This window comes from Carlito syrichta, unplaced genomic scaffold, assembly GCF_000164805.1.
Source record: "Carlito syrichta isolate Samal-C Ts95f unplaced genomic scaffold, Tarsius_syrichta-2.0.1 Scaffold304348, whole genome shotgun sequence".
In the NCBI taxonomy this organism is placed as follows: Eukaryota; Metazoa; Chordata; class Mammalia; order Primates; family Tarsiidae; genus Carlito; species Carlito syrichta.
In genome coordinates this window covers 339,034-350,533 of record NW_007248444.1, presented here as the reverse complement: position 1 = coordinate 350,533, position 11,500 = coordinate 339,034, and the positions used below count along the sequence as shown (strand labels likewise).

Sequence of the window (11,500 nt, the reverse complement as noted above, 5' to 3'; positions counted from 1 at the left end):
TACAGAGAACAAGAAGAGAACAGAGAGAAGACCACTCAGCCGGGGAAGGTGGTCCCTGCAGAGGCCCACGTGGTCCGTGGGAACTGAGTCTTTGCACCTCAAAACCCTAGCCGCCGCCCCCTCCTGCCCATCAGCTGCACTTCCTGGGGCTGGAGGAGGTGAGGGGCCGTTAGCCACCACTTCCTTGGCTGACCAGAGAATGGAAAATGTGGCTGGCCGTGATCAGGCGTCTTCTCAAGTTTGAAACCCTGGAAACCTTTTTTTTTCTCGGAACAAAGGCTTCAAGAGGAACATGACGTGACAAGACCCACAGGTTCGCTGTCTTAGTGAGGGCCAAGCAGAGACTCATGCAGGGCAGGCAGCAAGGACAGCTGGGGGATGGGGCCCGGAGGCATTTCCAACGCACAGCAAACTCTTGGGGCACTCACTGCAGACATGAGACTCTCCCACCCAGAGGTTTGGTCAGACAGCCAGAAAAGGGCAGGTCCCTGGGAGCTGACCACACTCTGAGCTGTGGATGCAGCTGGGATGCAGCCCCAGCCCACCTGGAGCTCCCTACCCACAGCACAAACCCTGATCTTCTGGCCTGAGTTGTACTGGGCTTGGGGACAAAGCTGGACAGAGCAGGACTAAGATGGACAGGAAGGAACAGTGCTGGGGCCTCACCACCCTCTAGGGAAAGTTGACTGGTCCTGTGAGATTGGGCAGAGGAAGTACAACAGGCCCTGCAGGCCCTGCTAGGACATGTCTGTGGTCACTGGTCTTGGGACTGGCAGTGTAGGCTCAGGGGGACAGCTGTGCTGAGGTCAAAGCTCACACAGTCCCAGGTTGGGGAAGCTTCCAGCCAGGTCTGGTCAGGCTGGGGTCAGGCATTGTGTGACCTGAGTGAGCTACTGTCTTGGCTGCTGGCAAGAGGGGGCAGAAGCAGGGCTGGGGCCCCCCCACACCCTTTCTGTGTCTAGGGAAGGGCTGCCCGCCAGTCTACTGGACCACAGCCCAGACCTGGAGCTCTGCGTGGGTGTTGAAAATGCCTCCATCTGCACGGTCAGCTGTGCAAGTCTTACCTGACGCTGAGTTCACGCTGTGGCAGCAACACGGGGAAACACAAGGGAACGGTGATGCATCAGTGACCAGGGCAGGTGGCTAGGCCATTCCCACCCAGGAATGGACATGCTGCAGCTCCGCAGGGACACATCCAGCCATGGAGGTGGTGGGCTTCTAATACCCTTTAGCCTAGGGGCCACCTCGGTCAGGACCCACAGTTCTGGGCTGGGGTGGCCAGAGCCAGAACCCCTGTGCTCTGTTCCACAGACCTCGGGCCTCCAGCAGCCTGCTAAGGAGTGCACCCAGAGCTGTCTAGGCTCTGGGGCCCAGCCACAGAATGCCCCAGGGAGTACAGGGTCCCCTGGTGGGTGCAGCACTCCAGAGATGACCCACCGAGAAAGAGGAACCACTGGCCCAGTGTGGGACTCGGCACTGAGACCCCGCAGTAGTGGGCCAGCGGGATAGTGGGTCACTCTTGTCACTCCCAAAATCCCGGCAAGGAGAATACCATTCTGTGCAAGGCCAAGCTCTGGCTGGGTGCTCTGTGGGCTGGGCCTGAGCTCCCGTGTCCCCATCCCTACTTTCTCAGGGACTCAAAGGGCTGGGTTGGAAGATCTGGCTGACTGAGCAGGCTCCAGACAGCAAGGCTGGCACCCAGCAGAGGATGGTGAAGGTGTGTGAGGGAGGGAGCAGGCTGCTGGGGAGATGGCGGTAGAAGGGAAGCGGGAATGCAGTAGAGCTGGCTGTGGGGACAGGGACCCTGCCTGCTGGCTCACCTCCTCCAGCTGGCTGTGAACGTGCTGCACTATCAGGTCAATGGCCACTGTGTTGCCGCTCCCTGGGGTGGAACGGGAGGAAGGTGACCGGAGGCCGGCTGCCCAGCTGTTCCTCCAAGCCTGCAGGCAGCGCAGCAGCCTCACCTCTGGGCACCACGATGTCCGCTAAGCGCATGGTGGGCTGGATATACTGGTCAAAGGAAGGCTTGACGAACTTGTTGTACTGCTTGATGACACCCTCAATGTCCCGGCCTCGCTCACTGATGTCCCTGCGCAGCCGCCGCACCAGGCGGATGTCAGAATCAGTGTCCACGAAGATTTTCATGTCCAGGAGCTGAGGGGAAGAGCGAGGCAGTGAGCAGCCATCACCAGCAGAGCCAGCATGGAGACATTGGGCTGGCTCCTGCACCTGTTCTGTGGGTCAGGTCTGGGGCCCCCTGCCAGTCAGGGGCATATGTGTGCGTGGGTGGGGAGTGTGTATGGAGGGGTATGGAGAGGATGGGGTGCTGCTGTCAGGGGCTTTAGGGAAGGGGTGCAGGTGGAGGTGGCCTAGGCCGGAGTAGGTGGCCAGGGCAACACTGTACTCTGCTCAATGAAGGTCACGCACACGCTGGGGCCCTTGGGGCTTGGCAAGTTCAGGGTGTGACCCCACACTCGACACACAGCAGGGTACCTAAGGGGGCCTCATGGGGATCCGAGGCTGCTACTCCATGCTGGACAGTGGAGTCCTCTGGGCCTATGCCGGGGCAGGACCCAGGCCCTGGAGGCCCACATGACCTACAGTAAAGTCCCTGAAACTCAACTGGCCTTGGATCCTCCCAGGACTACACCAAGGAGCAAGAATGGCAAGTGTGGCAGGTGTGAGCAACACCTCAGCAGGTGGGATTGAGGACTACGGCCCCAGGCAGTCATGCTCCATGCCTCATGGCCAGCCAGTGGCCCAGACTGAGGTCAGGGTGGGGATGGGGCGTGGCCAGTGCAGGTAGTTCAGGGCATGGAGGCCTTAGGAGGGGCGGGTGAACACTGGGGGTGGAGGGGCCTTCCTGGAGGACAGTGCTTAGGGTGAGCACTGGGGAGAGCGGGCTGTGCAGCAGGGTTCCCAGCATCCCTCACCTGCAGCAGTGTCTTGTCAGCAAAGGCCATGATGCCCTCAAAGATAATGACGTTTGCGCCATACAGCGTTTTCTGCAAAGGAACCCAGGAGTTGCAGCACCCAGCTGTTATGTCACTGCCCTCTCTGGGCCTGAGCTAGTGCCTGCGCCTACCCAGTCCTTCTTCCGGCTGTGGGTGGTGAAGTCGTAGATGGGGACCTTGACGCTCTTCCCCTGCTTCAGCTTCTTGAGGGTAGAGATGATGAGGTCAAAGTCAAAGGCATCTGGGTGGTCGAAGTTGAAGTTGTTGTGAGTGGCCTGCTCCTGCTGCTGCGGGGTCAGCACCTGTGGGGCACAGGTGGGCCCTTCAGGGTAGCCTGCAGGGCCAGAGACCAGGAGCTGGCAACTGCAGGGGCCCGGGGTTGGGGAGGGGACAAGAGTGCTGGGGGCCCGAGTGGGGCCTCACCTTGTAGAAGGAGTCCATGGACAGCAAGACCACCCAGGGCACATCCAGAGCCTCGATGATCATTCTGGCCACAGTGGTCTTTCCAGAGGCACTGCCACCTCCCAGGCCTGCGGGAGTAAAGGAAACCCCATAATCAGGAGTTGGTGGGCTGGCCACACAGGTGTGTCCTGGGGGTATCACCAAAGTCACACAGCCTGAGGTACAGGACCTCCACGGGGAGTCAGAGCCCTTCTGTACTCACCAATGGCAAAGGCCTCCTTGGACTGTGTGCCGTGCTCGTTGTACCAGGGCGGCCGCCCTGCCGTGTAGATGGTGCGTTTGCTGGTGCGCAGCAGGGGTGGCTCGGACTTGCACTGGCTGGTGGTGCGCTTCCGGGGGGTGTGCCCCGTGCCCACGGCCGGGAGGAGTCTGTCCAAGGATTCTGCATTGCTGCTACTGAGAGGGACATGCTTGCCTGGGCTCAGGGCCACCAGCCCCTGGTGCCCGCCCACGCCCACACCAGCAGCTCAGGTTGGGGTGCACAGGGAAGCTGCCTGCAGCCAGTCCACAGAGCCTGGGGCCATGGCCACTGGACAGGGCCACTGTCCACATAGCAAGGACAAAGGGATAGCAAACTGTGACAAGGGGACAGGAGATGCACTGTCTCAGGGCCATGCTCCTCCCTCTGTGTGGACAGGGTGGGCTGGACCCTGTCCCCAAAGGGACTTGACATGGGTGTGCAAGACAAGCAAGACGCCAAAGTGAACTGTGGCCCCCTGCCCAACCCGGGACACCCTCTGGGCAGCCAAGCCACTGCCACACTGAAAGGCAGGAGCCTAGGAGATGGGAAGGCAGTGGGTGGCAGAGGCAAGGCCAGACCACTGTGCCTACAACCATGGGGAAGGCCCCCACATATGACCAGGCGGAGGGGCTTGGGGGAGGGAGGCCAGTAGCCTCAGGCTGGACCTGATGCACAGGCTCAGAAGAGCTCTGGGCAGGTGGCGCCATGACCAGCCTCTCTGGCTGTCAGAGTGCAGGGCAAACTCTGGGCTGGGGGACGCATGGGAGCCCGACTCATCCTTTCTGTGGCCCCTCCTGGTCCCCAAGGTAGAAACCACCAGCATCCCACAATCACTAAGGAGGCAGGTGCCACCCCGTCCAGACTGATGGGACAGCTGACCCTTGGGCCCACCCGGAGGCTGGCAGGTGGAAATCAGCCTGAGGAAGGCACAGATCTGTGCCTGTGTGCATCCACACACATCCCATGTATCCATGCTCGTGTGCATCCACACATGTCACGTGTGCTGAGCTCACATCCAGATCCCTGCTAATCTCTCAGCTGGTTTATACCCCCCACGGAGGCAGGGAGCTGTTACCAGCCATGGAGCCCCGGGAGGAGACAGCTTCTGGGGAGGCTGGATAGGGCTGGTAGCCTGCAGGGAGGCTGCATGGACCCAACACCAGTTCTGAGGCTCAGGTGCAGAGCCTAGTGTGTACATGCAGTAGGGACAGGACTTCGAATGGGCAGGAGGTGCTTCTGGCCTCTGCCCAGGAGAGACCAAGCTGGTCACGACTGTCTCAGCATCAGGTTTCAAGAATGCCAGGAGGCCTTGAAGGGGGTTTGACACTGAGGTCATGGGCCACCCACAGAACAGCTCAGACCTCTGGTAAGGCAGGGTCCCTGGGTAAGAAGTCTCCAGGCATAGCAGGACGGAGGGCGGACTTCTGCCCACGCTTCCTGCAGCAGCAGTGTGCATCTTCCACACTCAGAACCTGCAAGGGTTGGGCATTGTGCAGAAGAGCAGGTGCCTGCCTGACAGAACGAGGTAGAGCTACAGGTACAGCAGGGCAGGCACCTTCAGGGCATGGCCAGTATGGACATCGACGTGAGCTGTGTCTTCATCTAAGTAGAAACCTGTGGAGCAGCTCACCTGCATGCACCTGGAGAAGGGCATGAGAAGGAGATGCCTGCTGGGCCCGCTGTGACCAGGGCCACCTTGGCCATCAAGATGTGCCTTAAGCCGGGCTCGGTGGCTTAGCCTGTAATCCCGTGCCTTTGGGAGGCTGAGGTGAGTGGATTGCGTGAGCCCGCGGGTTCGAGACCTGCCTGGGCAGCAAGACCTCATCTCTACAATAAATCAAAAAATCAGCCAGGCGTGGTAGCGCATGCCTGTAATTCTGGCTACTTGGAAGGCTGAGGCAGAAGGATTGCTGGAGCCCAGCAGGCGAGGCTGCGGTGGCCAGGAGTGGCCACTGCACTCTAGTCTGGGCGACCAAGTGAGACTCCAACTCAAAAAAAAAAAAAAAAGTTGTGCCTTGACTTCTGCCACGCTGACACGTTTATAGGCACGTGCCCCCTTGGCTATCAAAGGCCAAGCCTGTGTGTCTCAGAAGCACACAGTCCTGCTGTCACTGCTACCACCTGACACACCAGGGCCTGGCCACAGTGAAGGCTGTGCACGGCCAAGGATGGGAACATGACCAGCATCTTCCTTCTCTGGAACAGCTGAGGACCAGCACCGCCCCCCAGCCAGGACATGTCTGTGCACACAAGGGGGGCCAGGAAAGGAGCCAGCCAGACCTAACACATGACAGGTTCCATCAGCTGCTCTCCAGGGCCCAGAGAACAGCTAGGCAGGTGCCTAAACAGCAAGAAAATAGCCTCTGCATCTGACAAGGAAAACAGGCAACACCTCTCCTGGAAGACAAATATGCCATGTTTGCCTGTTTCTGCACCACCTGAGAGGGCAGGGGAGGAGCCTGGGGGTAAGGAGGCAGGTGCCCACTCAGCATCACTGCTGGGCTGTGGAGCAGGGCAACGTCAGCAGCAGCTGAGCAAATGTGATGTGTGGGGCACCATGATGGGAGCAGGGGACCATAATGCTGCCACCAGACAGCGTGTGGGGACATGGGCTGGGGTGGGACCTGTGTGTCCCTCAGGCCTCAGCTGGAATGGCTCTCAGTCAAGGAGATGGGACTCAGCAAACAAAAGCAACTGCGGCCTCCATCCCTGGATGGAGGGCCACTAGCTGCTCGCCTAGGCATAACCATACTAACAGTAATAGTAACACCTGGGCATTACCATTACCAGATGGGCCTATGCCCACCCACAGAGATGCAGCTCCCCGCAGGCAACAACTGATGGTCTGGGGGAGGGGAGGGGCATGGCCTGGCCCCCTGCAGGCCCTGGGCTGGGAGCTGCCTTGGCCCACAATGGTTACCACTGGGCAGACAAGTCCAGGGCAGGCCCTCCCCTCTGAACTCCATGTCTGTGGGGAATTGACCACTGTCTTCATACTCAGGAGGAAACTCCAACACAGAAGATCTGACTCGCAGAGGGTAAGGCCTCCTGAACCGAGTCTCTCTGCTCAGTCGGTCTGGACTGATTCGAGGGACACAAGTGGGATGGCGGAGGCCTGGGGCTGGGACATGCCAGCTCCCATGCATCCTCACCATCTCCTGGTTGTCAGGCCTGCCAGGAGCCTTCCGTTCCCCACTTGCGACCCTTCCACATCCAAATGAAACCCCCCCCACCGCCACAATCCCTTGCGAGACTCACGCTGCCAACAGGTGCTGAGCCTTTTTGGGTCTAGGCTATGCAGAGGAGCAGTACAGCAGGCTGGGACAATGGCGCCAGAAATCCACCTCACCCCAGGCTTGTGAGGGGCACGGAGGGCATCAGGCTGGGTCTGCCTGAGTCAGAGCTCCCTCATTTTTCACAAAAAGTGCCCCTCAGGAGGGGAAGGTCTCATTAAAGACCTCACTTCGTCTGCTGCTTCTGGCTACACCAATTCCAACCTAAACTGTTACAAGCCACAACCAACACAAACACAACAGTGACCCACAGCCCCAAGCCACCTAGCCCTGCCTGCTCCCGAGAGCACCCGCCAGCTCATCTGTTTCTTGATGGTCACAGATACAAACAGTACAAAGGTTCAGAGAGGCCACAATCCCAGCAGCGACAGGGGATGCAGGGGCTCCAATTGCAACTCACCTGCCTTCTGCTCCCAGGGCCCAGCACCCTGAGATCCTGATGCCAGGGTAAGCCAAGGGACTGCTCATGACCAAGGACATGGGCCGGTGCTCCTGGACAGTGGGGTGACCCCAGGGGTATTGTGTGGGGCTCAGACACTGGCAGTCATGGGGGGCATCACCGCCTCTTAGACCCACAGCAGTACCCCAGACTAGCTCAGGAGCTCAGACTGCCTGAACCGCTTCCCCATGGGGGGTACTGCTGTGGATGGCACAGCAGAAGGGCCAGAGGGGAAAAGCCCCAGCTGGTAGAAGCTGCCTGCCTAATGGCCGAGTGGCACAACAGCTGGGAGGCCCCTGGAGCCCCCACTGCATGGAGGAAACACAGTCTCCGCTGTCCTAGAGGCCAAGGCCACAGGCATAAGAGGATCACCCAGCTGGGGGCTCGTGCATGCCTGATATTAATAGCACTGACTTTGCCTGGCGTGGCCCGGACAATCCTCAGGCCAGCCCTGGTGTGAACTGCCCCTCCTGTGCACAGGCTGGCACACTCAGTCAGCCAGGACCTGTGGAGGAGCACAGAGCCCCGATGCCCTTTCCAGAGCTCCCTGGAGAAAGCTCCAGTCCCCTGGCCTGTCTAGGGCTGCACTGCCAATGTCCCCACAGCAGGATAGGGACATCTGAGACGTCTCTTGGCCAGGTGACCTGAATGTCAGTGCTGAGCTGGGCACCCTACCCGGGCCCCAAGGTGCCTCCTACAGGCATAAACAAATTTGAAACCCTACCTCCCGGCACCATCCACAAATAACTGCCCAGCCTCCCCCCACCCCTGGAGGCCTGCATCCCTACGGCCACCCAGGGCTCAGCAGTCAACAGGGGTTGGGCCACCTCCCCCCAACAGAAACAGAGGAAGCTGGGACTCAGCTCCACCCTCAGCAACGGTGCAACAGCTCAAGTCTCTTGAAGTTGGTAAAGGGACCTGCACCAAGAAGGCCCCACCCCCACCCCCTCTGGGGATGGCTGGATCAAGAGTGGGTGCCAGCTCCCTCAGGCCACAGCTGTCTGTCTGCAAAAGCTTCCAAAATCAAGACAGGGGCTGTCAGGGGCTCAGGAGTTCACGCACCTGAAAAGTGGGCCCACCTAGGAGCTACTTTGGAGGCAGGACTAGCTCGTTCATGTCCATCCTCCTGACTGTGGCTAGCTGCACCCAAGCCCAGAAAGCGGGGCAGAGGCCAGCCCACGGTCAGGGTGGCTGACGCTTCCTGGGCACGGATGCAGAGCTGGGCTCCTGGGGATCATTTCATGGGTGTGGCTGTCTGAGCTGCAGAGTGGACTCAGGTTGGTTGGCCCAGCACGTGCCCCCACTGGCCAGGATGAGGCTGACTTGGAGGCATGTGCCCAGGTATGTGACTACTAAGGGAACCACAGGCCCCACTCTTGAATCCCGTGTCTGCCATAGGCCGGGAAACTCAGGGTAGTCTCCAGCATGCCCTTTAGTGACCAGGTCTTTTAGCTGCCGGGCAGGCCACAGCAGGGAGGAGCAGTTGAGGCAGGTAACTTCTAGACTCTCCCTGCATTCCCTGGCCCTATTTGCTGGTGACCCCTAGTGTCCAGACCCCCCAGGTTCTGGTTCACCAGGGCTGGGGAGGACCAGAGAATGCCTATTCTCATGCCATCCCTGCCTAAGGTACCTTCCACCTGAGGTCTTCTCCAGTTCCTCTGGTTCAGGTGTCAGGGCTGTTGGGGGGGTGGCGGCGTGCAGGGCTGGAGGGCACCTCTCACCGGTTCCTCAGTCCCTGGCCACTCTATTCTCATGTACAGTATGGTGGGGTATAGCTCAGACCCGCCCACCGCCCACCGCCCACCACAGAGCCGCAGCTTGCCTGGGTTTCAAGGACAGCAGCAGGCACACCACAGGCAGGCCACGAAAACCAAAGCAGGGGTCTCACTGACAATACAGACCCCAAAAGTGATGTTATTATAAGAGATAAGCCCAAACACGTATAGAGACTTAGGGCCAGGTTGCCCCTTGCCTACCATCTAAGATGCCAAAGGAATTAGAAATAACTATGCAACAGCAGAGCTCACAGCACATTTGAAATTGACGTGAGGAAACATTCAGCACAGAACACAAATGGAAAAAGGTTTCAGACCCTGCCTCCATGTGGTTCAGTCTTCTCCTCCCACCCCTTGGTGGCTGTCACCACAGACCTCCTGCCAGGTGCCTGCACAGCACTTTCTGGCATCCGGTCAGATTTCAGGGAAGTTTGCCTGATGAATAAAATGAGGCCAGAGGGAGGAGGAAGATGAGGAAGATGAGGAGGGGGAAGGGGGGAAGGGGGAGGAGGCAGAAAGAAGGAGTGGGAAGGGGGGTGGAGGAGCCAGTCCACAGGAGCCAACGCTGCTGGATCCCCAGTGGAGCTGGGTGGAGAAGAGGGAGTTGCACTGACCCATCCACCACTCTGGAGATCTTTCCCGCAGGACCCACTGTGGTAGGTCACTGTCAGCCTCCCGCCCCGATGTCTGCAGCTCCGGGCGCCATGACCACAGCCAGAAATCACTGCTAATACTCCAACACTCATTCTTGCACCAGCACGGCAAACTCCAAAACAGGTGCTGGGGACAGAGTTATGGGCATGAGGGTCAGGCAGACAACAAAAAACCGGCAGGGTGGAGGGGCCACCCTGCTGTTCCACAGTGACATTGGAAGGAGGACCCAGAACAGTGGAGGGCATAGGCCCAGCCCAGGGTAGGCCCTGCACAGACCTGGACATCGGGTTGGAGCCGGCTATGGGACACTGGGGCCGGCACTACAGGCTGATGGGGCAAGTGCAGGGACTCCGGAGGACGCACTTGAAGACCACTGAGAAAAGTCAGCCTAGGAGGACGTAAGTATCAGGAAATAAAGTGCAAGAAATGTATCAGAGAAGCCCAGAGGCAGTTCCAGGGCAGATGGCCCGGAGGAAAATGGTACTTCCACATCTAATGCCTGCAGGCCCTGGCTCCCCTCCGGGCCTTCAATGACCAAGCCTCCCATGGCACCATGAGGAGTAGCACACCCTGTCCACAGTCTGTGTACAGGGCAAGCCTGAATGACTACCGCCACCAGCCTGTGCCACCACAGAGTGCCTTTCTCACAAGCCTTCGGTGCTTATCTAGCCTTGGCTTCCAGCATCAGGGGTTAAATCAGAAACCCTCAGGAATCAGCAGGGGACAGACTCGGTCCTATGAGACCCCCCAAACACACCATGCTCCTACTGGCTGCCCACTGGGAGGGTGTGAGCCTGAAAGGACAACGGATGGACCTCCTTCAGAGCCGGTGAAAAGCTTTCTGCTCAGCAGCTCCGGGAGGAGGGCTGGCGGAGGCGGGGGCACCCCCCCCTGCGAGGAAGCAGATGCACCACCCAGACCAACGCGAGGAGTCCAGGTCACAGCATTTCTGCCTCTTCATAGCCAGAACCCAAGAGAGGTGTCTGAGTGGCAACATCCCTTCCTTTTGGCCCCTGGGCCTATCCAGGGGATGCTGTTCAGAACCCGAAAGGAGGAGACAGTGCCCGTGCGGGCTACTGCGGCTCTGGGCACTGCTCAGTCACCGTCCCGATAGCCATGGCCGCAAAGGTGGCGAGCAGGTGCCCGTCTCCCCGAGGTGCCCCCGAGGGTGACTGACGCGGGTGGGGAGGGAGCTCCTACCGCTGCGCCCCCCAGTTTTTCCTCTCTCTGCTGCTGCAAAGCTCCCGCAGAGCCCGGGAGGTCCCACAGGTGGCACCAAGCACCAGAATCGCCGGCTGAGTTTCGGGTGGGGGAGGGGAGAGGCGCAACCCCGGGCCGAAAAAACCGCGGCCAGCTCGGAAGGTAGCGCGGGCGAACGCCTCGCCCCGCAACCCGCCCGGGACAGAAACAGAACCGACACTGAGGGTGTGCCAACAGGCCCCATCCCTCGACCTCGCAGAAGCCGCGGGCTCGGAACAGGTCAGTCCTCCCTGCCCGCCCCAAGGCCATTGGGCCACTCCCGCCACGGGGGACGAGGTTTGGAAGCGCAGGCCTCGGGGGAGAGGGGGGTCGGACCCACACCTCGGCCACCCCTCACCCCGACGCCGTCCGGCGCGCAGCGGAGGCCAGACCCGCCCTTACGACCAGGAGGCGGGGGCGCTGGCCGCGGGTCCCCCGCTTCC

The 11,500-nt window shown here is 60.0% G+C and overlaps 1 protein-coding gene across 1 annotated transcript in view; it reads right to left on the bottom strand.

Annotated features, from left to right (window-relative positions):
- Positions 1–11,500, bottom strand: part of UCKL1 (uridine-cytidine kinase 1 like 1) — a 14,515-nt gene that overhangs the window by 2,853 nt on the left and 162 nt on the right. Inside the window, exons 2-8 of the mRNA XM_021713230.1 lie at positions 3,619–3,809; positions 3,378–3,484; positions 3,086–3,256; positions 2,934–3,005; positions 1,965–2,154; positions 1,699–1,882; positions 560–629 (exon numbers count right to left, since the gene is read on the bottom strand). Of these exons, the coding sequence (XP_021568905.1) occupies positions 560–629; positions 1,699–1,882; positions 1,965–2,154; positions 2,934–3,005; positions 3,086–3,256; positions 3,378–3,484; positions 3,619–3,809 (985 nt within the window). The remainder of the gene's footprint in view (positions 1–559; positions 630–1,698; positions 1,883–1,964; positions 2,155–2,933; positions 3,006–3,085; positions 3,257–3,377; positions 3,485–3,618; positions 3,810–11,500) is intronic.